The sequence below is a fragment of the Lepisosteus oculatus genome, chromosome 7, assembly GCF_040954835.1.
Source record: "Lepisosteus oculatus isolate fLepOcu1 chromosome 7, fLepOcu1.hap2, whole genome shotgun sequence".
NCBI classification, from domain to species: domain Eukaryota; kingdom Metazoa; phylum Chordata; class Actinopteri; order Semionotiformes; family Lepisosteidae; genus Lepisosteus; species Lepisosteus oculatus.
This window is the reverse complement of record NC_090702.1, coordinates 54,067,570-54,093,622: the sequence shown is the minus strand read 5'-3', so window position 1 is coordinate 54,093,622 and position 26,053 is coordinate 54,067,570. Positions and strand designations below refer to the sequence as shown.

The 26,053-nt window shown below is 40.9% G+C and overlaps 1 protein-coding gene across 9 annotated transcripts in view; it reads left to right on the top strand.

Annotated features, from left to right (window-relative positions):
* bmal2 (basic helix-loop-helix ARNT like 2) overlaps positions 1 to 22,361 on the top strand; it is a 41,360-nt gene extending 18,999 nt beyond the window's left edge. For 2 of the 9 annotated variants that reach the window (XM_015351960.2, XM_069192780.1), the window contains exons 2-18: positions 1,430 to 1,574; positions 3,441 to 3,479; positions 4,696 to 4,737; positions 5,810 to 5,967; positions 6,247 to 6,326; positions 7,683 to 7,775; positions 8,162 to 8,279; positions 8,839 to 8,988; positions 10,062 to 10,296; positions 12,860 to 12,966; positions 13,241 to 13,391; positions 14,024 to 14,094; positions 14,398 to 14,512; positions 14,913 to 15,000; positions 16,567 to 16,702; positions 16,990 to 17,137; positions 18,193 to 22,361. In XM_015351960.2, the coding sequence (XP_015207446.2) occupies positions 1,430 to 1,574; positions 3,441 to 3,479; positions 4,696 to 4,737; positions 5,810 to 5,967; positions 6,247 to 6,326; positions 7,683 to 7,775; positions 8,162 to 8,279; positions 8,839 to 8,988; positions 10,062 to 10,296; positions 12,860 to 12,966; positions 13,241 to 13,391; positions 14,024 to 14,094; positions 14,398 to 14,512; positions 14,913 to 15,000; positions 16,567 to 16,702; positions 16,990 to 17,137; positions 18,193 to 18,244 (1,928 nt within the window). In that variant the 3' untranslated portion in view covers positions 18,245 to 22,361. Of the gene's footprint in view, positions 1 to 1,429; positions 1,575 to 3,440; positions 3,480 to 4,695; positions 4,738 to 5,809; positions 5,968 to 6,246; positions 6,327 to 7,682; positions 7,776 to 8,161; positions 8,280 to 8,838; positions 8,989 to 10,061; positions 10,297 to 12,859; positions 12,967 to 13,240; positions 13,392 to 14,023; positions 14,095 to 14,397; positions 14,513 to 14,912; positions 15,001 to 16,566; positions 16,703 to 16,989 lie in introns of those variants that run through there. The other 7 variants (XM_069192779.1, XM_015351957.2, XM_015351956.2 and 4 more) reach the window with 7 other exon arrangements.
* Positions 22,362 to 26,053: the final 3,692 nt, after the last annotated feature.

The following is a 26,053-nucleotide window of genomic DNA, read 5'->3' as shown; positions in this document are numbered from 1 at the left end:
CCTGTGCCTGTCCACTACTTATTTCTAGAGAGCTGTGTTTTGACTGAGCAAGTCTGCTGGTATATCCATCCATCTGTATCCAGGCAAACAATGGACTGAGTGGAAGTCACAGGACAGACAGACAGACACGCACACACACCAGGGCCAGTTTTCCCAGAATCCAGTTTACCTGCCAGCCTGTCTTTGGCCTGTGGGAGGACACTGGAGCACCCAGAGGAGACCCACACTAGCACAGGATGAAGGGCCCCATCGGGGCAGAGAGTAGGCCATTCTGGCTTGTTCTATAGTTGAGTAGCCTGGTGAATCTAAAATTCAGGCCAGCCGCATTTTGAAGGAGCCCAGATTTTGGGCCTCGACCACCTGGCTGGGAAGCCTGTTCCAGACTCCATCAACTCTTTGTGTAAAGATGAATGATTCCATTTTATTTTCACACTTGAGCTCCTCCCCTTGTTTTACTGTACAGTCTGTGGTCATTCACCAGTTGAGCCACAGTATAGTTGAGGGTTTGTTATACATTTTTTTACAGATCATATCCAATCTCCATGTTCTCCATGACTGAAGAGGTTTAGTCCTTATACTTTTTAGTCTTTAGGTCTGTATGCGACAGTTTCCAGAAACCAGGGATGATCATCTTTGATGTTTCTTGAGCTTTTTGTGATATAATGATCAAAGTTATTTAAATTATCCTAAATGATTCTTACTAGTACATTGAAAAACATGAGGATAACATCTCTTCATTTAAGCTCCACACATTTTTCACACATACTGTACCATTCATTTATTTATTCTTTCCTACATTTTCTGCCTGAATACTAGAAGAATCTGCAATAATTCTGCTACAGTGATTAAGCATATTTCTGTACATTGTGTTGGTAGGCACATGTCTGTAACCTACTGTACCTAGAATTAAGAGAGTTTCTGTAGGTTTTCCATAGAGATGTGTGCTGTCCATTTAGGAGGTCAATTAATATTCTAGCATGTCTTTTAATCTCACTGTCCTCCACAGGGGACAAGTGCCAGTGACCTGCTGTACCAGCTTACATGCTACCTGGGCAGCCAGAATTAGAGATCTATCTCTCATTAACCTAAAAAAGAGCCACCACCAATCCTTACTTGTAGAATAAAAAAATAAGGCAACGTGCCAAACTTGTGCTAATGCTGTATTATATTACTAATACAATATTAGAGTGTGTGCCATTTGTCACTTTGCCTTAGATGCATCAAAGCATGTGGAAAAATGACAAATTAAATGTGCCTGATTTTTTTTTTTTGCATTTTTACAAAATATAGTAATTATTAAACATGATGTATGCTCAATAAATGAGTTGTGTTGAGGGGCACGACGCGTCTCTCAGAAACCTGACCGGGATGGAGCGTGCCGCGGCCCTGAGGATGACTCATGTGTCTCTGGGTTCCTCCTCTCTTTCAGAGGATGTGTTGGCCGAAGAAAGCCAAGGTCTCTCTGTGCCCCTGTCCAGCTTGATGCCCCCGGCTCCAGCCACTGGCGTGTCCTCCGGCTCCCCTGTATCCAGCATGGACCTGCCCCGGAAGCGGAAAGGAAGCACTGACAACCTGTGAGTGATCTCCCGGCCGCGTGCGAGTCTCACAGCAGCGGAAGAGCTGAGGGGGGACACGATGGTGGGGAATGGGGGGAGGCCGATGTGTCTTCTGATTTTTGTTCCAACTAAGTTCTTCGTCGCAGGTCAAGTGACTGACTGGTGTTTCTTTAATGCGGCCACTTGGGCTGAAGCAGAGGTCAAAAGGACACACCCGCTGTGGGAGTCTGCCACATCGTCACTCCCACTGGCTGCTCATTCTACACAAGCCGTCAAGAGCTCAGTTTATTAAGAAATAAGGAAGCAAATACTCAGCAGGATGAGGAGAGATCTTGTCGGAAATACACGTGTACCTCTTTTGGCAAACATGGTTCATTCCCAGAAACCCTTTCATATATCGAAAATTCATAAAAAGAAAAACCTTTATTTTTTATGGGGAAAAATTACGATCCTCTCCAGACCCTAAAAATATCAACCCTATTTTCACCAAACAATGACAAGAGAACCAATAATAAATAACATTCAAACTTAGTAGTAAAAAAACACTATTTACCTAGTTAGACATCAGTAATCATACCTACTACTATCATACTATGGAGTACTATATAGTAACTACTTCATTTGATTTTTGTCCATTTAAATACACTTAAAAGTTTTCTTTTCTTAACACATTAAGGCTCCATAATAAATTCTAAATCACAGGTTTTTTTACATGAGCAGTAAGAGCACACATGACAGTAACGCACAAAGCAAGATGTAGTGAACTGTATCGCACGTCTTTCCTGCCACCCCATAGGCTCTGTGCCCAGACTAGTCAGGGGAATGTGATGCAATGAAATAAAAATCCTGCCTGTGACTAAAGCTGTCTCTTAAAAAGGTGCTAAATGAATGGGAACCTATTTCCTTATTCTAAAACACTGCATCTCTAGCCAATGAAAGTCATTTAGTATGTGGGTTGTACAATTAGGAAATCCATAGTTCTAACACTATAAGACAGTGAAGTGCATTGTAAGTATACAGCCTACCTGGATAGATTCTGGTTCCTTAGACTGCTGAAGGACGTACAGTATCTCTCTCTCTCTCTTGGTTCCATCAAATCTCCTCACTGTCTTCTGTCTCTTTTCTACCATTTTTAAACCTCTTTTGAGGACTATTTCCTATGCCTGCCTGACCTATCCATTTGAAGGCTGTCATAATGACCTCATGCAGAACGGAGGGGCCACTGTTAAATTCTTATGTTCTAAGGTGGCTGACTTAATGATTTAATGGAGAAGCCCGGGTTAATGATTAGTTCCATTCTTTTGATCATTTGTGTCTTTGTGTCTTGTGTAGTGACTCAGGACACAGGGCAGCTGCATGAACACTTAAAACAGTGCCTAGTTCTAAATTTACTGGAGAGAGTAATGTGTTTTAGGGTAAATGAATCCAAGGAACTCAACAGTGTTGTAGATTAATGATTCCAGGTGGATATTAAGATAAGATCACTTTATTGGCCATATACAATTTTTGTATTAGGAATTTATTTTCACATACCCCAGCTTGCTCTACATGAGACACACAGACAGGGAGAGAAGCTTGGGGTCAGAGCGCAGGGTCAGCCATTTATACAGCTCCCTGGAGCAGTTGGGGGTAAGGGCCTCTGCTGTAGGACTCCTCTACTGCCCGCGGGAAAAGAACCGGGATTTTTTCAGCCACAGGTGCAAAACCTTAGCCACAGAGCCGCCACACCACCCCAAGAAAGATGAGCCAGGCAGGAGTCAAGCCTACAATCTTCTGATCCTTAGTCAGATGCGTTATTCATTGCATATCCATTGTATATTAAATACATATACATATCCATCAGACTACAATTCATCTCTTGGTTTGGTGTTTTTTGTCTTCTAGGGATCCTGTTGATGTCGATATGGAGGATGAACAAGACAGGTACATTTTCTAAATTAGTAGTATTAGTCTAAATTGAAAAACCTTGGGGTGATATTTGATTCAGGCTTAACATTCGACCCACATGTGCAGCATATTGTTAAACATCTTTCTTTCACCTCAGACATATCGCTAGACTACACCCAATGTTATCACTAACTATGGCTGAAAAGCTGATCAACACAATTATGTTCCCTCGAATTGACTACTGTAATGAACTACTTTCTGGGGTTTCTAAATCCACATTGAACAAACTCCAGTATGTCCAAAATTCAGCAGCCAGAATCCTGACTGGTCCTAGTGCAAGTGACCACATTACTCCTATCCTGGAGTCCTTGCACTGGCGTCCTGTCAAGTTTCATGTCGACTTCAAAATCCTCATGCTCACCTATAAGGCTCTGCATAGCTTGCTACCTCAGTACCTGTCTGAAATATTATTGCCCTACTCCCCACCTCGCAAACTTCGCACTTCTAATTCTGGTCTCCTAACTGTCCCCCAAGCCCGTCTACACTCTGTGGGTGACAGGGCTTCTCCTGTTATGCCCCAGAGCTCTGGAACTCAATCCCCAAGGATATTGGAGTCACCTTCTCTAAACTCCTTCAAATCCAGACTCAAAACCCTCTTCTTCAGAAAAGCCTTTACTTAACTAGTTCCATTCTTCGCCCCTCTGCTCCTACTCTATTTAGCACCACCATCTACTGTCTCCTCTCATTGTGTATTCTCATCATGTTGATCTTTTTTTAATTGTTTTTGTTGCCGTTTTATTTCTGTAAAGCGCTTTGAGAAGCCACCTTTAAAGGTGCTGTATAAAAAAAAAAGTTAATTTTGCCTACGGGAGCTGCTTACATTTGCTTGCTTACATTTGCATTTAGTGTTTAAGGCAAATGTCTGCCCTATTTAAAGTGGATCGGATGTTGACCTTAAGAAAAATAGAAAAATTTCAATGTAGGTTTTGTTAACCGGATGAATTCTCTGAGGCACAATGCTGGGGCCCCTGGGTGCTGCTGCTGCCTCTCAGCTCTGCATTTGGTTCTGTACTGGAATGCCTTCTGTGTGGAGTTTGCATGTCATCTGTCTTTATTTGGACATGCTCAGGGTGTAATTCCTTGTGCCCTGTGTTTTCTGCGTGTTTTAATTTGCAGATGCCTTTTCAGCAAGAAGTGGTTTTCTGACAGCGGGTATACATGGGATATCTAATCCTTTTTTTACCTTTTGCAGAGCTGAGGGAGATGACCTGCAAGTAAAAGTGAAGTGTTTTAGGTATGAACTTTCCTCTTTTTGAATTTTTGGAGTTGTGTACTTGAGAATCTTTCTTCCAGTTTCATAAAAAAAATCAGAAATAACTATTTCCACAGTGAAAGACGGAAAGACAAATACTTAAGATCTCAGTAACGTATTTGCTTGGGCAAACACATTTAAGAGATTACTGAAGTTTAAGTCTTAAGATTTATAAAGTACATTCATCATTAGTACTACATTTTACCACGTACCATGGTAAATTTCAGTGCTATGAAATATCGAGATGTAATTTCATATAGAGGCTGATCTGTTAGATATTCAGTTATGCTTATGAATATTTTTATAGTGGTTGTCCATTTTATTGGTCTTCTTTTTAATAAAAAGTCTAATGAATTTTGTTTGTAGCTGTTGTAGATGTCAGTCCCATCAAATGAAATTCAAATCAAATCCAAGTCCCTTTAAATCCCTTTGAAACCAGTGGTGTCACACACAGCTTTAAAGTCCTGCTGTGACCAGTGCAGCCCTGTCTCCACCTTCAGAGCCTCCTGCAAAGCACAGAGTTGTGCCTCTCCAAAAGACCAGGTCTCCTGCTCTGGGGGATTTCAGCACTAATTGGGGTGTTGTCACCTTCTGTCACAGGCACGGCCTCTGAGCTAATTTATATTGGTGTAATAACCGTCAGTAGAAACAAGCACATTTTTTGATACCAGTGGCAGATTAGCTCAGGATTCTGATTTTCAGTTTTGCTGTATAGGAGAACATAATGAATATTGGCAACAAGGAACTGCTGTTCCCTGGTTTTGACGTTCCACAGATGTTTTAATTACAGCGAATTAAAATGATCCGCTTTAGGTTTACTTGCATGAAACAAAAGAGGAGAAGGAGACACATGCTTCTCTCTAGGCAATGTCATCGGAAAACTACTATAAACTGGATTGTGCATATCAAGAAAATGACTTGGAGTTAGGTGGTCTGAAATCACTGTATTGGGCAGGAGAACCTGGTTTTCCCGCAGTGTGACAAAGAAGGATGCGGCACATCTTAGGTCATCTTAATGTAGTTTCTAACTGCAGTCGTTCTATATCGCCTCTAGAGAGCCACACAGCCAAATCGAGAAGAGGAGGAGGGACAAAATGAACAACCTTATTGACGAGCTATCTGCCATGATCCCGCCCTGTAACCCCGTGTCTCGCAAGCTAGACAAGCTCACTGTGCTGAGGATGGCCGTGCAGCACTTGAAATCACTGAAAGGTAAGCATTGCAGACAACCTCCCCTTACCCATAATGCATTGTCAGCTGTGTGGCGATGTGGGAATGCCCTTCTCACTAGGTGTTTACACTGGTATAGAAGTGCCTCAAAATATGATGACAGCTTGCAGGAAAGTGGCATTTTGAGAAAGGCTGCTATGCTTTTAGGTAGCATATTATGTGCATCTGAAGTCTCTTCTCCATTAACTGGAGGCAGGCCTGAGCTGTAGTCATGCTGGATTTCGTTTTCCGGTTTCCCTGACTTTTCTCATTGCTAACCAGGTGCCACCAGCTCTTTTGCTGAAGCCAGTTACAAGCCTTCATTCCTGCCTGATGACGAGCTCAAACATCTAGTACTCAGGGTAACTGACTCTACTTTACCCTTATTCCTCCTGTTGTTGTGATCTGCTTGGGAAAGCGGTGATCGTGAACAGGTTTATTATGATTTCTGTTTATGGCCAAGAGCGTTGAGTGCTCATGTGATCAAAAGAAAAACTTAAAACAAGCAGTCTTTTGCTCTGGCTTGGAGAGAATACAATAACAAATAAAGAAAATAAATGATACTATTAATAAAGAAAATCAAGAATGTAGTACATTATCCATCGATAGTGTTTTATGAATGTGATGCAGGTGGTTTAATTCTCCACTGCTGAATTCAAAAGAAGAGATTCTATATACAAATGTAATCTGTTATCTGAGGTACTGTAAAACAGCTGTTGATAATGGATTTACACACTATAGACAGATTTATACAGTTTTTGAGATGGCATTTAAGAGAAGCATTCTACTTCCTATTGTTCTTAAGTGTATTACTACAGATGGGCTCTATTAAGGTAAAAAACAACCATGTGTCATTATCAAAGAATGCTGCTAATGCTGAATGAATGATAACATTGATCAGTTTCAATGTTCCCGATTCCTTTTAAATATTTCGTTTTTTATTTATACTCCTTTTAAAAAAAATTGAAATCCAGTTTTTTTCAATGTTTCATGATCACTTTACCCAGGCAGATGTTTGAACAGCACAGTGACTTAATGGAATAAGTTATTGTTTCAGAATGGAAATAAGTGTCTAATGCTTAACACGTAAACACACAAACTGTAACATCATCACAGAATTTAGAAATGTTTTTATCACTGCAGGTATAGCAGGTCATTAAATCATAGGCAGACTGGCTGAATATATATTTCAACAAGATTAATTAGGACACTTTTGCATTGCTGATTTCTTTAATCACTTTGTATGTTGCAGTTGTTTTTGAGAAGTGCACTTGGAGTCTTACACTATAACCAAGATTCTCTGGACGGTGGAAATGCCTGTTCAGTTGTATTAACAATTTTCCTTGTTCACGTTAAGATTACCCTTAAGTACTCGGACAGAAGCCATCTTTGACAAAGTTAAGGCTCTCAGCTGTTTAGGCTGCACCACTGCACCTCTGATGAATCTACCCAATGAATGGCATGTCTCTTCTGAGCAGTGAGTACCAATTGGGCAAGCCTGAGCCAGCTAGGTGTTGAATGCTGAGGTCCTCTCTGAGCTAGGCACAGCCAGGGATTACACAAAGACATTAGAGATGGGACTTGACTGTAGCCTGGGTGGAGTGAGTCGAACTAGTTTGAGCTGGGTTGAAACAGAGAAGAAGAAAGGCTGTTTCATCAGTGCGTCGGAGCTCCTGAAGGTGGCGTGGTGTTAACTCCTGTGACTGCCCATTGTACAGGCTGCGGACGGCTTCCTGTTTGTTGTGGGGTGCGATCGGGGAAAAATTCTTTTTGTGTCGGAGTCGGTTTCCAAGATACTGAACTACAGTCGGGTGAGTACTGGAGTTGCACAGCTATTGCTGATAGTTGGTGGTGCTGGAATTGTACAGTTATAAACAGAATGAAGATCCTTTGTGCTTAATTTTATATATTAAATGTGCACTTCATGTAATATGTATACATTTGATCCATGCATTATTTTTGGGTTCTTGCAGCGGTTACAGTAATGAAATGGTATAGATGGGCAAAAAGTGGTAGAAGAAAGGTTGAAGCAATTTAATTGTTTAAGGGTTCATTAAAAAAAAATAAAGTTAGGGATAAAGAAATGTATTTTTTAAACCCTTTCTTCATACAGTATACAGTTAGGTAGAATCTTCTTGGTGAGAGATGTTTTTCTTTCCTTTAATTTATTTAATATTAAATTTGTACTTTTTTCTAGGCTGAATTGATCGGACAAAGTCTTTTCGACTATGTGCACCCCAAGGATATTGCCAAGGTCAAGGAGCAGCTTTCTGCTTCCGAGGTTTTCCCTCGGGAAAGGCTAATCGATGCCAAAAGTAAGATTAAAATCGGAAAACTGATTTCCCAAACTGTTCCAGAGTTTACTCTTCATAGCGTAATTCTCCGTCGGTTTAGAATCAGAATTTGAAGACGTAAAAGATGAACAAGGTTTTAATAGGTAATTGTCTAACCACTTCTTCCATGGCTGAGAGGCTGGAGACCATCCCAGCAAGCAATGGGCACAAATCAGGGTACACCCTGGGAAGGACACCAGTCCATCTCGGGACAGAGGCCCGGAGACGTCCTCTAACCAGGGCCAGTCTTCCCTGACACCATTTGACCAGCCAGTATGTCTCTGGACTGTGGGAGGAATCCAGAGCACCCCAAGGGAAACCCACTCCAAAGTGGGGAGAACATGCAGACCCTAAACGCAGTAGCGCGCCAGGTCCTGAATTGAACCCTGGGCTCCAGTGAAGCGAGGCAGCAAATGCTAACCACTGCCCCACAGTGCTGCCCTCATGTAGGCTGCACGAGTTCAGAAGATGGCTAGAACTCGTTCCAGGTTTCTCAGCGACATGCGGGCTGGGCTGGGACTGATGGTGCTCTCGTCTCCAGCTGGGTTACAGGTGCAGACGGACATCCCAGTAGGTACAGCTCGCCTGTGCTCGGGAGCTCGCCGGTCCTTCTTCTGCCGAATGAAGTATAACAGGGTGGTGGTGAAGACAGAAGACAAAGACTTCAAGCCGAGTACTTCCAAGAAGAAAGGTAAGGATGAATCTGGAAGTCGCACTCCTTTCCTCTTAAAACACTTCGCCCGAAGCAGCGTCTGTTAGAGTTGAGGACTGTTGCTGGTGCTTGTCATAGAGCAATTTTCAGGCTTTACATGGTGTCCTTGATTACATGCTATAGATTTAAGTGCTGGCTGATGATGGTTTTTTTTTCCAGTTACAAACCATAATCAAAAAGGTGCCTTTTGAACATAACATTACAATAAAAACATTTTTGACCACTTATTCTGTTGGATGGATACAGATATGTACTGAACATTGCAAACAAATGCAGACATTCATAGTGCACAATTAGCTGTCGTGTCTGTAAACTGAAGTGAATGCTTTAGTCCCATAAACCTGTTAGTTTTCTAAACCCTAGTCATGTCTGTTTAAGGTCACAACCGTCATGGTCTAATGGATAAAATGCATCTCGATATTTACAGCTGTCTGTCTTGTATATCTTAAATCTCCCTAAACCCTCGTTAACCTTTAACCTCCCTGACATCTCCTCCAGTAATCCTCGCAGATTAATCTTCCATATTATATAAATTTAAATTGGCAATATTTTATTCTTTGCTATTTTGCTTTCTTATACATAAAGTCAATTCCAGCCGAAGTTAACTCGTGTAAGTTGTGCAGAGAAGTCACGAGATTCACCGATTAAGTGTTTTCACCATTATCACTACTATCACTGTTAGTGTTTTTCACCATGGATACTGGGGAAACAACAGACTCTTGAAACTGGAGGAAGAAAGGGTAATCTCATTCTCATATAGATGATTGCAGTTTAACAGGCTCCCTTTTCTTTTAAAGAGTGTGTGTGACTTAAAACACGTAGGAGGAAATTATCTGGAAATGCGTATATGTACATTAAAGATTAGGAGGAAAGAGGCTGTCTTTTTATGTTTCATAACGTGCGACACCACGTTTTTGGATCGATCGGAGCTTGAAACAGGGGGTGTTTTAATGTGCTTGTGTAAATGTCCAGATTGTAGTAGCATGAGAGTGAGTGTGAGATGAGGACACCGCAGCTCGTGTTGGTGACCCTTGACCCTTGTACTGTTGTAGAGTTTCAGAGGTACTGCACTGTTCACTGCACTGGCTACATGCGGAGCTGGCCGGCCAGCCAGGTGGGGGTGGAGAGCGATTCAGAGAAGGAGAGCAATAACTTCAGCTGCCTTGTGGCCATAGGACGCCTGCACCCTCACACACTCCCCCCAGCCAACGGGGAAGTCAAGGTCAAGCCCACAGAATTCGTGACGCGCTGCGCCGTGGATGGGAAATTCACCTTTGTGGACCAGAGGTGAGGCCGAGCGTTCTTATTTCCCGTTTTGCTCACTTGCCAGAATTATAAACTCTATACCATCTAAAGTGTAGTTACAGCTCTTTTTCTTAATCAGTTTAGTATGTAGACCTACCTTTTTTAAAAACCATGGTGTCTTCTAATAAACTCATATTACACATTTTTAACTGAGTTCACCACTATCTTTAATAATGCTTTTTGACATCACTGTAGTATTTTCAGTTTGCCATGTTTTGACCTTGTAATATGTGAATTAATTCAAGGAGACTCTGGCACACATTAATATGAATTCAGCTGTGAATTGGTTTCCTTTTTACAGTTTTTTTCTCATTTTCGAATTGTTCTAAAACATTTGTTTTTCATAAATCAACAGATTTATTTTTCAGGTTCTGTTTTTGATCCATATGATGCACATGGTTTTGTAAATGTATTGGTTATTTGCCATTTCCCAGAAAATTGTTATATCACATTTAAAAATGTAAATGCAGGTTGAACTCTGCTATTAGTTTTGAACTTAACATTTTTAAATTATATGTATATTTAAATTGAGGGAGTAAAAACAAATTGCAGCAGCAGCTTTTTTTCAACAGCTGCCTGAGCAAACTATGTTTTTATTGCCTTTTCAACGTCTGTGTATTAACAAAGAGGGAGGGAAATGCTGAAATCTAAGTTGTACTTGAAGAAACGAGTTGGTTAAATTGATGACTGGCAGTCATCTTGGATTTGGTTGCCATGGCAATCACTTCCACAGTCATGGCCTGCAGTACCTGTAAGTTAAGGGGCTGGATTTGTGCCAGTTTCAGCAGCACCTAGAGAGCAGCGTAACCCCTTTTTTTAGTATTTTATTGTCAGTGAATGTAATCAGCCACTGAAATGTAGGCTAATAAACTTAAGTCTTTGCAGCTAATAGGCCTAAAACTTTTTGATGCCAGATTTTTCTGGAATCTTGTCAATCTCTCTTCTGATGTAGTAACTAAGGCCCTGTGGAATTCAAGGGAGGATTTGAACAGCCTGACTATTGGGTTTTCAGGCCAAAACCTCAAAATTCCAGTAAAGGTCTTGGCAGGGAATTTTATCTCAAGATTAAGGAGGTATTTGACGAAGCCCAGAACAGCAGTTATACATGGAAAGCAGTGAATTGCTGGCTAAGTACAAGTACACTTGAAGAAGGCTCCACGGCCGAAACGTGTTCTCTTTCTTCTTTTTTTAGCATGGAATAAACCTATTACTTGTTCCTTTGCAGCCTACGCATGCTGACGCAGCTACCCACCTGAACTACTAAGTACAAATAGGACTGGTTTACAGTTTTTATTTTTGCCATGTGACATCTCGTTAAAATTGAGAATCCATTTGGTCGATAAGTAAAACACGGATTCCGAAATTATGAAACAGTTGTTTGTTCTTAAGTTCAAGTCTTCACTGAACTGCTGATTGTTTCTCCTTCATTTGTAACAGGAACACGGCCGACAGGTCGCTGATTGCTCGTTCCCTTATTTTTGTCTGGCAGTCTGCGTCTCACTTAGCCTCCAGTGCGTCTTTTATTTCCACCACATGTCAGCAGATGTTTTGTACGACATAACCATCTAAACCACTTGAACCATTTCAAGTTCAAGTTCAAGTAAATGCTGCCCGAAACAGAAAAGTTTGTCATCTAAGGTTTCAACCATTTATAAAACAGATCTAAACCGCTTGTTTCTTTACTAGGACACTGAAGTAACTTAATAAGCAGTTATTCACAATTCAAAAATAAGGTGTGTTAAATAAAAAACAAAGCTTCATAGTCCTTTATACAATTTTCTCCAATAATGAGAGATTGTAATCTTTTTGTGCATATTTAAGTTTGAGCAGTCTGCTGACACACATTGTTGACAAGGTGCAAAAAGCAGCAGGATCTATTACTTTAAAAACTCACCCAACGATCAGTTTATATTTGGAAAACGCCAGGATATGCACAGCAATGCATGTTGGCAGAAACCCGTTCAAAGCCATCTATACAGCAGTTCAGGTCAGGCTCTAGAAATTGGTTTTCAGCCAGGAGTTGCAGCTTTTTATCACACAGAAAGTGAAGTTGTGTTGCGAAGCTTCCCGGGAGCTAGCAAGCGGAGAGCAGAGAAAACAAAGTAACTCAGAATTGCCAGAGGCTCCTGATGAAGCTAGAGTTGGAATAAAAATAGAATAAATCACAAAAGGGTACATGAATTACTCAGACTCATGACGCGCTCCATCATCCTGTATTGGAATAAGTAGTTATTGAAAGTGGATAGGTGATGTGCTTCCTCTGCTCGTACTGTGTGTCTGTTGCGCCTCATTTCAGTGCATCAAACTGTACCCGTGGCTACTTCAGACCAGTAAGCGCATTGCACTAGGCTTTTAATCTACTCAATAGTCGAGTCGGAGAGCATTACATGCCATTGTTACAGAATTATATTAGCCAGGAAATCAATGCTGTTGATTGCTTGTACTCTAGTCAGGTTATGAAACCATGGAAAACACCAGAGTTGCTAGCTTGTTCGAATTTCACAGGGCCTTAATGTAACCAATGTTTTTTTTTTCTCCAATGTAGGGCAACCACCGTTCTGGGTTATTTACCACAGGAGCTTTTAGGGACATCTTGTTACGAGTACTTCCATCAAGATGACCTGGTACATTTAGCAGACAGACACAGAAAAGGTAGAAGTCAGACCTAAGGAACGTGTGATTTTTTTATTTCACCGTGTTGACGTTTTTCTGAACAGGCATGTCTGTGTGTAAGGTATTGAACCACTTTCAGATTGTCATACACAATGAAATAGAATATGCATGTTTAAATCAAGTTATAGTGAATGTTTTTTTGTCTTTTGTTTTTTGAAGTATGCGCCTATAATTCTTTTACTCGGATCAGGCTAATGTGTTTCTTCTGATGTCTTTGTGAAAATCCCCCACCCCACCTCCCGTCCCTCTCTAGTTCTCCGGAGTAAAGAGAAGATTGAAACAAATTGCTACAAGTTTAAAACGAAATACGGCTCTTTCGTCACACTGCAGAGCCAGTGGTTTAGTTTTGTAAATCCGTGGACCAAAGAAGTAGAATATATAGTGTCAACTAACACGGTCATATCGTAAGTACTTGTTGCCATCACATGACTCCATAATGGCCTTCCTCATTACATAACATAATGTGGTTATTCATGAGGTAGTTTGGATATCAAATGCTGTTTAATGCTAATTAAGAATTTGTAGAACTGCTTCGTCAAGTTTCTGCTTAACCTTTATCTTTTGTCATTTTAGATTTTGTTTTTGATTATAATATAGGCCTTCATTTGCTTGAAAGCTGGCACATTTATGCTGTTTGTGTCTTCATAATCACTGTTTTGGGCCCTTTTCAGAGCTGTTAATTTTTATGCAGAAGGAATAGATTTATTTCTCTACCAGTTCTCATTCAGCTTTGTAATATGCTCATTATTCACAAAATAACGCTCACATCAAGTTGGACGTGTCTAGAAATTGTACACTAGCTCTTAAAAAAACTTGCCTCGGGTAAATATAATTTCACTCTTTCACAGTGAAATGATCTGAACCCATCTGTTCAACCTAAAAATGCTGGGATGCAATTTTTCTATCATTGTGAAAGATAATGTATGCCGATGCCTCCAAAAAGAAAATTAATTCAGCCAGACAGCAGTATAATGTCTCCTTCAGTGGCCTGTCTGTGCATGACCACTGACCTAATGTGCCTTGTTGTTTCATGAAGGGGTGCACACAGTAGTCCTAGAGACTCCGACGACAAACTGGAGCAGCCCAGCGATTCCAAGTCAACAGAAGGTGAGCCGAGCAAAGTGATTCTCAACATGCATGCTGTAACTGCCTCTGGTGAAAATTAGGTCCTCACGCGGATCAAATCTTTCCACTCTGACCCTCTTTGACACCCCTAACTGATGAAAACTAATGTACCACAAGAAATAAACAAATTGTTTCAACAATTTGAGAGGGATGTGACTGTAAACCAGTTTTGAATTTGTGTAAGTTTTGGGTGACATCTTATCCTGTACAATCTTTTAAGATCCTATGTGGTGCACATAAATGATGAAAAATCTCTTAATGTATTTTTTCCTTCACTCCCCTCAGAAGTATCCAAGAAGTCTTTCCCAATAATCCCAGGGATTTCCAGTGGGCCAGGAACTATGATTTATGCTGGAAGTATAGGGACCCAAATTGCAAACGAGCTGCTAGATTTTAATAGGTCAGTAAATGGCATTAGTGCAATGAACAGGAGTCTTAAGTGTTCATTGTAAACGCTAAGACATTTATAGAATTAGTTTTTTAGAATGTTGTGAACATTTGGTTCTTAATTTGAAGGTTTTGTGTGTTAAATTGTTATTAAAGGTATAATAAATTCTCTTTTAACGTTTTGATTTCAGGCTGTTAGGCCACAAAAGTATTAGGTATAATTAGGTGTACTAAATTTTAAAATCATTCATTTAACAATTTGGTGGCAGTTTCCTGCATCTGATTTTTTTATCCTGTGAGACATGGCTGGACAGAACTCTCTGGACCTCGCTTTTTTGCATGCGATAACATGTTTTTAATCGACAGTACCTCATGACATTTTTCTCAAAAGTGTTTTTCCTTTTCTTTTAAAGGTTAAACTCCTCTCCGTCTAGTGGAAATGCAAGCCCTTTTAGTTTACTGCAAGACAAATCTCCCCTTGCTGTACCTCCAGCCAGTAACGTGAGTCCTCCGTGTCCCATTCACTCTTCTTCCTCTTCATTCCATTGAACAGAAGTGTTGACTAAATGCCAACGGCTGTATCCAGAAGAATTTGACCCATGTAGTTTAAAAGAATCGTTAGGTGTTGGCTTTGGGGGAATGGCTGGGCAGCTTGTTCCACACTCCCACAACCCTTTGTGCAAGGAAGGGCCTCCTGACGTTTTGAAGGCACTTCCCAAAAATACATTTGGTTACTTGAAGTGCACCAGTTCATTTTAAAAATGTATATATAAAAACATTGTTACAAAATATATACTGTTTTTAGGGAATGTTAAATTAACATTTTAATCTATTTATGTGGCACTTGGGTGTTTCATTGTGTGGTTTTATGTTGAGTGTAGAGTTAAATTATTTATGTCCTGTAATCCTTTAAAGTAACAAGCCGCACTGTGTTCATCATATTATATTGGTTCTTTACCATGAACACTCAAACAGAATCATTTTAAAATGGCATGAAACGTCTCTGATTTTACCGGGGGTCTCCAACCCAGGCCCTGTAGATCCCTGATCCAGTATGGTTTATAGGTAACCCTAAAAATTGGGAATGCTTTAAAATCACTGATTGGTTAAGCAGATCATGTGATTTGCTTCTTCAAGTTTAATCTCACTTTGTAGTCTTAATGTGGTTATCTTTTATTAAACATATAGCACGGAGACATACGTGGAATGTTTAATAAAATAATCTAACAGTAAATATCCACATGTGAATAAGAATGTGATTCCTGAGATTCAGTAACTGTTGGAGTCTCATTTAACATCAATGACTTCAACTAGATATTTTAAGTGTGTATTGTTCTCTCGCATCTGCTTTTCGTGAAGTTTGGATTCTTCCTTCCAGAACTGTTTTACTGGTGGTGAGGGGTGAGGGTCTCCTTGCCGGAACAGATTGGTTCAGGTTGTGCCATGCCATTTCAGTGCTGTTTGGATCTGGGCTTTGAACCTCTCAAATCCAAAATGCAAAATCTCTTCTTTATCCGTTGTGATGTAGGTCTTCTTCATGATCTCCTTTCAGCTCGGCCACAGCTGAAGAATGGATAACCTGACCTTCTCTTCCCGAGTTTGCAGACACAAAGCTGACGCAACCTTCGTGGTTGTGTCAATGAAGGCAAACTGTCTGGGTCCTGAAGCAGCCCCAAGCCACCACCACCGTGCTTCAGCCTTCTTTTCTTTTATTGAAGGGCTGTGTTTGGTTTTCACCACACAAAACCTTGCTTATTGTGGCCAAAAAGTTAAACTTGTGACTCCAGAGAACATTTCTCAAATAGCCTGGTGTTCTTTTGATGAATTTGAGAAAGCAATTGATTTTTTCCTGTTATCTTCCCATTCAGTCCCACAGACATTAGCTATAGTGAAAGAAGTCTGCAGATCCTTAGATGTTATCCTGGAGCCCTTTGTGATTTTCTGGGTTGCTAATGGGGAGAGTTTGGTCCCTGGTCCCTGCCAGTTGGTTCATCCCCCAACTCAGACCTGAAACATCAGACTGGTGTGAGATCCGAAGCTCACTGTGCGCTCTGCTGTCATTCTCAGGTGCCAAACGGAGAGGTGGTTGATTCGGAGGTCCCTCACAAGCCCAGCCAAGAAGGTGAAAGTGGGGGTGCGTCCTTTTCAGGTGGCGAAACCGTGCCGAGTAAGGGTTTCGACACAGACGTGCGTCTGGCTCCAGGTTAACTCGCCAGTCCTTGTGCATTGTGCCGTAGAACCAGTCAAGCAGCTCATGGAGCTCTCCCACGGAGACGCTCCCAGGAGCTCTTCCACAAAGCCCTTTAGAGTTTGAACAGGCTGTTCACGGAGTTCCTGTCCGGATGTCCAGTTATCTTCTTGTGTGCTCCCTTCTGTTGATCCAGCTGTCTGTGTCTGTGTCTGCCTGCTGGGTGGGTGTTTTCCAGCCCCACTGGATGTGCTCTTCCAAGGCAGGTGTGTAGTCTGACCTCTCCTCTCCCTGTCTTGCAGGTGACAGCGCCCAACTGGACCTGGACATGGTGGTCGGGCCCGGCTTGGGTAGCCTTAGCAACGATGAAGCAGCCATGGCTGTCATCATGAGCCTTTTAGAGACTGAAGGAAACCTTGGGGAAGCCGTGGACTTCAACGAAATGCATTGGTCTCTCTAGACTTGATTTTTACTCGTCTTTTTTAAATATCTTTTCTAGGTATTTCACCTGCTTTGAGATTGCACCAGCTGTTTGATATATGTATATTTATATTTTGGAGGTTTTATCTGCAGACTTGAATTTTGCTTTCAAATCTGTTAAACATGACAACAGTCTGGGGTGGTTGTGTGTGACCACAAGGAACACTGGTTGACCATTTTATAGCTTTTTTATACAAGTAGTTGTTCAACAACAGCGTTCCTCTTTAAATGCTGTCTTAATGTGTTCATAATATCAGTACAATGACTTTAAGGCTGTGCCTCTCAAAGAAAATTCCAACCCATTGAGTAAATGTTGAATTTAGCTAAACTACTATTTATTTTTCATAATTGTACAATGTCACGTTTTTAAGTGCATTGAAAATGGTTTGTGTCCTTTTATGTTGTACTGATAAGCAAAGGTAAACTTGTGTAACTGCACATTAACTATCAAGATACATTTTTTTTTAGTGACCACTGATTTCTTTTTAAAAGAAATATTGCAACTTCAGGTGAACTCCTTCTTAGCTCATGGCGATTTAAAAAAATATATCAACTCTTGAATTCAGTCATGATAAAGTTTGCAGTTTTGTTTTCTAAAAGTAGGGTGATCATATGGCTTTCTGAGTTCACCATTGTAAGTTAAGACAGGACAGGGTTTTAGAACTGTGCTTGGTTCGAGAGAGGTCAAAGTGCAAAATCAGCTTTGTGTCTGTGTTGAAGATGATAATTGGTGATGAATTAAACTGGTGATGTGCCTGAACAAAGTAAATGTGTAATATCCATCAGCTGTTCACAAACCCCTGCCAGTGGTCACACCATGTGAACAGATGTGTTCCTCATTTGCTCCGAAGTGTCTTTTTGGGGTTTGTTTTATAGCAAACGGCTGAGGAGTTATGCATTTATTGTATGGAGGCACGATTTATCAATTTTTGACTTGGCAGAGACATAATCCTGATTTTTTTTAAATTAACCTCTCTCAATTTAAGCACACTTTAAAATGCCGTTCTCTGTTCTCTGTGTTCCAGTGACCCTGGTCACCCAGTATGGCAGGACGCTATGGAGGAACATGCAGTGTAGAGCCACAGAGATGCGTTATTCGCTGCCTGACTTAGTTGAGTAAATGTTTTTATAAAAACTACACTTATTATCCTTGATCCCTCGTGAAGTGTTGTGGAAGGGTGATCCATCCTAACAGGCAGCGCTGAAGCTTCCAGGTGAATGAAGAGTTCGGACAGGGACAGTCAATTCTAGTCCTTAACGTCAACAGCTGCAAGCATTTCTCCCCATCACTGTTTCTCGTCAGAGCTGCAGACGTAGAGTTAGCGTTGAATTCCATGTCTGAAGCTGAAGAAATCACTGGGAATCTTCACTAGAACGTACTGGCATTCAGTGAAGTTTACAAAGATGTACAGTAGTTGATAAAAAACCATAGTGCATTAAACAACAGTTATTAAGCTCATATTCTGGAATAGCACTGCTTTTGAATCCCCGTTTCTTTTAAATGATGATAAGAGGACGTTGTGAACCCAAGTTGTTTCGGTTGTATCATTTTTCTGACCTTCTTTATGATCCATCCCGGTTAACGGAGTTTATTTATCGTGTTTCCATGTACTGTACGTGCGGACATTTTACTGCAAGGCACATGAGGGCTCGTGACAAAAACTTGTCTGGAAATAATAGTTATAACATTACCGATACATTAGCCACCTGCCTCCAGCTGAGATTAATGTTTTTACACCATAAAGCAGCTGCTGAAGACTGTGGCCGCCTGCCGCCAGGGGGAGCTGGACACAAGCCATGAAGATGATGTATTTTTTAACGCAGGTGGTGTTAGGGGAGTTCACAAAGGTGTGGCCATTGTATATTTCTTTTGTACTTCCCCAAAATTACTTCAGTGAAGGCTGTCCAGAGCTGTGTGAATATGGCAGCAGTGTGATCAATCCTGCAGCACCACGCACCGTTCACTTGGTTAGAACCCTGAATGTGCATTTAATGATATGCAAAGCCAAAACAACAGTTCTGTGAATAACTCAATAGCACAGAGGTCTCTACACATTGTCCTTTTTTAACAGTGCTGTAATTGCTGTAGAAGATAACAGAAGGACATGGAAGCCAGTGATGTTGAGATTTTGCAAACGGGTTCATTACAACTGTAAAGAACATGCTAGTTTTACATTCATACTGCAGATCTGGGTATAACTCAGGAAACCAATATGAGCAGTGATAATAGCTACACTTGTGTTATACTTCGACGTCTGCTGACACGTGCACGCTTGTGGTATAGTTCACGTCTTTTGTTTATTCTGATTTGCGAGCAGCGTTTCTAGCGTCACAGGCTTTCTGTTGTGTGGTACAGTTGGGTTTGGAGGCTGCTCGGATCCTGGTTCGGGCTCCAGGTTCAGAGATTGCATGAACTCTGCTTTCGCACAGATCTGTTCACACAATCCAAGTACCTGATGCACTGAAAAAGTCTTGTTTGGGATGACAGATATCCCAAGATACGCAGGTATGCAAGCAAGTCCTGGAGAGCTCTGGTCCATTAAGTCTTAGAGGCCACTCGAACTGCTTTTAAAAAAAAAACAGAAACACTTGGAGGTTCTTGTTCAGTGAAGGGAACTTGAGCCCTTTATGTCTTAGGGTTATTTTGATTTTCGTTCCTGTGATCTCTAAAGTAGACTGCATGGTCTCACATCATATGATGAGTTGCTCCAGGTCTAAGATATTGGTAATTTAGTGGTGAACAGACCCTGCTGGACTGCGGCTCTCCAGGCCCTGCTGCAGGGTGCGATGCCGCACGTACGTTGAGCTGTAGCCATGCCAATTACATGCTCCTGGGATTTGCCTCCCGGCTGTATTATCTTCTGAGGTTCCGCACAACCTTCTGGGCTGCAAAAGAACAGATAGAAGATCATCCCTCACTGAAAGACACACAAAAATGCAATGCCAAAACAATAGCCAAAATGTGTTCTCGTTTCACTTTTCAGTGTGGAATCAACCCCTGCTTGGCCCTGTGTTTTCTTTTTCCTTGCTGTGTATGGATATGAACTGCTGGTCTTGTTTGTATCTCCTGGCTCCGTCATGATAGCGAAAGATTTCAGCAAGTTGTGAAACTAATTTTCTGGAAAAGTTAAAAAAACATAGCATCCCTTTAAACAAAGTCAGGAACTTGCTGCCTACCAAAGTATTTAGCAGGATTTGTCTTTTGTGTGTGAATAATTTGTGCATTTCACGAAAAGTTACTTATTTCCATGCCTATACAGCAGTGTTTTTGTGAAGATTATTTTAGATCTACTGGCAGCCCTACATTTCTGTTTTTAACATTTTGAAGCAGAATAAAATATTGCGATACCATTTAACCTTAGAAGCTAGTACTGCACTTCAAACTGTCCTGCATAGATTTTGAGAATTGTTTACATTCACAGCCGTTTGTCCTTTTCTGCTGCTGATCTGTTTTATCCCTTATGTAAGAAGTAAAAGGACAGGCTGTGATGAATAGAGAATGAGGAATGTTAACTGATTTGGGAGTTTTGCTGAATTCAGTCCTACACAACAGCAGTACGCTCTAGTGATGACGCACTTCCAGATCAGACCCCTATTCCTTTAATTCCTTGCGGCGTGCAGTGCATGATCTACCCAGATACTTTTCTGTTTTTAAGATCTTAGTTATTTTTTTAAGTGTGCCAGGATAATGCATTTTTCAATCTCAGCTGTTCTATAGAAGACCAAATCACAGAAACTATATTTCATTGGGGAAAAAAGGCCCTTATGGCTTGTGATGAAGAAGGACACAGCAGAAGAACAACCTGCCTGTATTTCCAATGTGCCTTGCCACACTTCAATTCAGACTGCTCCTGGGTGACATGCATGGTTTTGTAGAAAATCCATAAGGGTGCATAACCATTATTGCTACACACTTTCTCAGTCACGACAGTAGGTGCTTTTCTCAAACTAGCAGTTTAATCTGAACTGTTTCATTCCTGCCTGAAATTGAGAGAAGGCTGGAGCAGAGGGAGGATGCGTAAGACAATGACTGAAGCTTTTCTTGGGTGTTTAATAGTTCAGGAGAAACCTGTTCCCTTCTGGCATGGCAGTGATCATTTTAGTAAGCAACCAGTGACTATTGCATAAATCAGAATTTTTTTAATTTGCTTGTCAAGTCACTTAAATGTCATTGTATACTTGTCCTGTTCTGACACAGTGAAACAGTAGATCTGCAGTCGGAATGAGCCCATCCTAAGGAGGACACTGCACATGATAAAGTGTTTTTTTTTTTCATTGAAGTACTGTATATGAGTAATATCTGGATTATTGTAAGATGGGCCTTTTTTTTCCTAAGTAAAGACCGAAGACTGGGAGCTGCGAGCCAAGTCTTTCTTAATTGCAAATATGAATGCTTTAATTGTAGACTGTTATAGCAAGCATTGGCCCGATTAAGTCACTGTTGTTTTAATATTATGTGCAAGTTATTTTGCAAATGTTATTCTCTGCATGCAGTTTTTTAAACGGTCTTGAATTTCGAACGAGCGCTTTTTTTTTGTTTCTTTAACGGGGGAAAGGTTTGCATTTGCCTTAAGTCTGTCGAGAAATATCATGGAATGAGGTGGTGTGAGAAATCAGGCCTTTGGAAAGCCTCATTGAAAAGTATCATTGTACTGTACAACTGGTTACAAACGCTCCATTTCAGAATCTGAAACGCCTTTGCTCCAGGTTTTGACTTCTTGTGTGAAAGCAGGCTGCATTTTGTTGTTCCTTGATGTGATTTTGATGTAGACCCATTTTCTGACTTGTTTTTGTTCTAGTTTTTACCACTCTAAGGGAGGCTGACTGAAGTGGAGTCAGGTAGTAGATGAATCCTCACAAGCCCTGATGTTTTCTGTATTCATGCTGAAGCACTTATGTTAAGACCTTTCATTGTAACGTTGCTGCTGGTGACAGGACAACTGTGGGACAGAGATGATACATCTCTCAAGGCCGTCCTGTATAAACATTTTAAATAAATGTTAGGTTCCTGTGCTTTCTGTATTTTGTGATATCTCTTAACATACCTCAAACTAATTGGGAAAATACTCTTCTGTTATCATGTGGAGTGGAAGTCTTTGTTTGGTTCTAATGACGGGTTATAAAACGTTTTAAAAAGTGCTGGAACAGTGCATCTCTTTGAGGGTGCTTAAATATATAAAGTGTTAAAAACCTCGTCCTTAGAATGCAATTTTTTTCTTCATTTTGCATTTGAAGGAGTTATGTTTTAAATTGATACATTTTTATGTGCGCGTTGTTTGTGAAGCAATATTGGCGATTTGAGTTGAAGGTAAATGTTTGAACATGCTTTGCTGTCTGTATTTGGCTGTCATGGCTTCGATTCTATTTATTCTTATTAGAAAGACGTATCCAGTCACTGGTAAGAGGTCAGAAAGAGAAGGTACTAAATATTTTACCTAAGGTAATGCCCAGAAATGAATCTGAAGGAAACAACATTGAATAGCGATTAAACCTTTATCAATCTATTGTTGCTTCATTCCCATATTTTTAGTTTTTGTCTGTTCCATGTAAGAATTTAATCGTAATGCATTTTTTTTAGGTTTTGCTAGTTTTTTTCTCCATGTTTTGTCCTCAGGTTTTAAGAATCTCTGTTATTTGTAGGTACGTTTTTACGTTTAAGTGATTTTAATTTTGAAAGTGATTTTTCTTCTTTCTTCTTTGACGTCCTGAAAGCACTCAGGATAGATTGGGAAATCGCAATACTGGGGTGTACCACAAGGTGGCGAATGCTTGCTTGTAATTGAACTGTTTGAATTATTTTGGAAGTACTGTACAAGGAAGCTAGGAAGGCCTGGTCTCAGTTTAATTATACAGAAAAGGTGCTACGTTTTCAATAAAAAAAAATCATTTTCTATGCAGGCTTACCCTTTGTAATTATTTGAGATCTCAACAAAATTGCCAGAATTACAAAGTACAAAGACAAATGAGATGTGCTTTTACGATCAGTTCTAGATCTTTATTCAGAACAAAGTTTCCTTTTGTACTGCCTTTCCTGCTGTTGCCTCAGCTTTTAGGAAGTAATAAGTGCTGAAATCAGCCGCAGAGGTATGTCTGCTGTGTTCTGTTTGTTGAAGAACCAGTGCCCTTGAAAGACTTATCAGTTACATTCTTTCAGGAACATCTTTGTTTGGTGGTAAACAGCCCTTTTAGCCTCTGTCCTGAGCTGCTGGAATTCTGCCTTCTGTTAGTGGTTGAAGATTAAAGACCTGGGAGAGAGGGGGAAAGATAAGTCAGTCTTATCCATGACAGGTCAGACATTCCACTGGGTAAAGAAAATAAACCTCCTGCAGCCAAAGTGCTCTGGATTCAAGACATCTCTGGATTTTAAAGGAACAAGTAATGGGTTTATTCCATGCTGAAAGGAGAAGAAAGAAAACAAGTTTTGGCTGTGGAGCCTTCTTCACAGATAGAATAGCACAGGAGAACAAAAGCTGGGAGAGTGGAGGAGGCAGGAGCAGGGAGATGATGAAAGGCCACTCAGGCGGTGCGAAGTGGAGAGAGGTGAAGAGAGGACTGAAGTCGAAAGCTGCATGTGAATAGAGAAGATCACACGAAAACAGGTCTGTCGTTGAGAGAAGAGGGAAGGCGTGAACCAAGTTTCTGGATATTTTGTTTCTGATGTCTTTCTGCTGTGGGAGTTAAGAAACCCTTTTTTGAGAACGCAGACGGAGAGATCAGTGTGATCATGGCCACCTGAGGTGAAATGAGAAACAATGGGCTTGGAGAGAGATTTAATCTTCACAGCCCTAAAATGTTCTCTGAACCAGTCTCCAAGTCTCCTTCCCGTTTCTCCAATGTAGATGGCTGGGCATTTACTGCAAGAGATACAGTAAATAAGGTTGCTGGAGGTACAAGATGCCATCTGGGTGATCCGGAATTGTCCTGAAGGGCCTTGAATGAGTGTGGTGTTAGATGTGTACTTGCAGGTGATACAGCTCTGTTGCAGGGGAATATACCTGGTGTGGATGGCTGCTGAGGGCGGTCAAGGGAGCTGTGAACAAGAAGGTTACACAGATGAGGTGGTCGGCGATATGAGATGATGCGGCGATCAGAAAAGAGGGCCCCAGTGGAGGGATCAGCCTGTAGGATAGGAAAGTTGTTGTTAACGGTCCTGGGGATGGAGAGTGTGTTGGGGTAGAAGGGAAGCACCAGAGGAATGTGGTTGTTAGGCCAGGAGTTTGTTTTTGGCTCGGATGAGGGCCCCATCAATAATACGGGTGGGGTATCCACTGTTGATGAAAAAGGAGTGCATTTTGAGTGCTTGGTTCTGGAAATCCATGTCATCACTGCAGAGACATCGTACCCGAAGGAACTGTGAAAAGGGGGAGATTTTTAGTGTGGGGTGAAATGAGCTGTACAGGAGATAGCTGTGTGAATCTGTGGGTTTGTAATCGACTGAAGTAGAGAGTCAGGGATGATAATGGTTTATGTCTAGAAACGGAAGAGTAGCAGAGGATATGTTAACTGTATATTTGAGGGATGGGTGGAAGTGGTGCAGGAAATGCTCTACTGGTCATTAGAGCATGTGGCATCACCGAAGAAGCTCCACAGCCAAAACGTTATCTTCTCCTCTCAGCATAGAATTAAACTACTACTTGTTCCTTTGCAGCCTACACATGCTGACGCAGCCACCCACCTGAACTACTTCAATAAAATAAACTCACACAGAGCTCAACAGAAATAGAGCTGCTACTCCAACCTTTCTCAGGATTTTGATGAAAGTCCTCAACAGAAGCTCTGGGCATTGATGGAAATTTTTAACTTTTAAAATGGAGTGTTTTGCTGACACCTTTAAAATTTTTACTTCTTATCCTTCAAAGGTGACTGATAACACTCTTGTCCCGTGAGATAGTTCTCCCAGTATTTTAAGTTTTGAAATATTTAAAAGCATCGTGGCCTAATGCACTTTAAAATGGAAATGAATAATGCTAATTGCATTATTTTGTGATCGTATTTCCTGCTTTCAATCTGTCCATTACACTTTGCCTATCAATGAAAAGGCTTCCGTCAATGACCAGGAGACCAGCATCTTTTCATAGTCTCTTTTTATACTTGACAGCATGGATCAAGCCAGAAACACACAATAAATATTTTTTCCGAGTCATTGGACTTGCATGTAAGATTATTAACTTTGCTGATCTGTCAGTGTATAATATATAGACTGTCTGTTTTAAAGCCGGTGCCTATGCAATCAGAAGAACGTGTCCAAGGGTGCTGTAGTGCTCTCATAGAAGCAGCACCTTTTAACAACCATTTACAAGTGCTTATTGGATTCAGTCATGTTTTGGTCACGTGTCCGTCATATTTTATAATTAAATGCAAAGCTTGTTTGGCCTACCTAGAAGGAAATTTACCTGCACCACATAAGCTATTGAAGTGTTAAAGCACATATCAATCACGGAAGTCAAACACGGATACTGTCAATTGGAATGGTTTCATGGGTCATGATCTGGTTTTTAACTCTTCATTTCAACACATGAAAGTCACTTATTGAAAACCTGTTAGAGTGGTTTTTGTTCCTGGAAGGCACGGGGTGACTGCGGGGGTGTCAGTCTCCCCCTTTCTGCAGCCGCAGCCATTGTTTGACATGCTCTTAATCTGATGTATTGCAGACCAGCAGGAGAGAGAGAAAACGCACACAGCCCGATGAAAGGAATGCAAACCCTTCCCGTTCCTTTAGGGATCACCCCACGTAGAGAATAGGAGCTCAGTGTCTACTTTTGCCATTCTTAAAAGTCATTTAGCATTTCAAAATGGACACGAGGAATTTAATTTAATAAACGATCAAACGCATGGATGCATAAGACCTCAAAGCCCCTGTTTATTTTATGCTCAACAGTCGGTGAA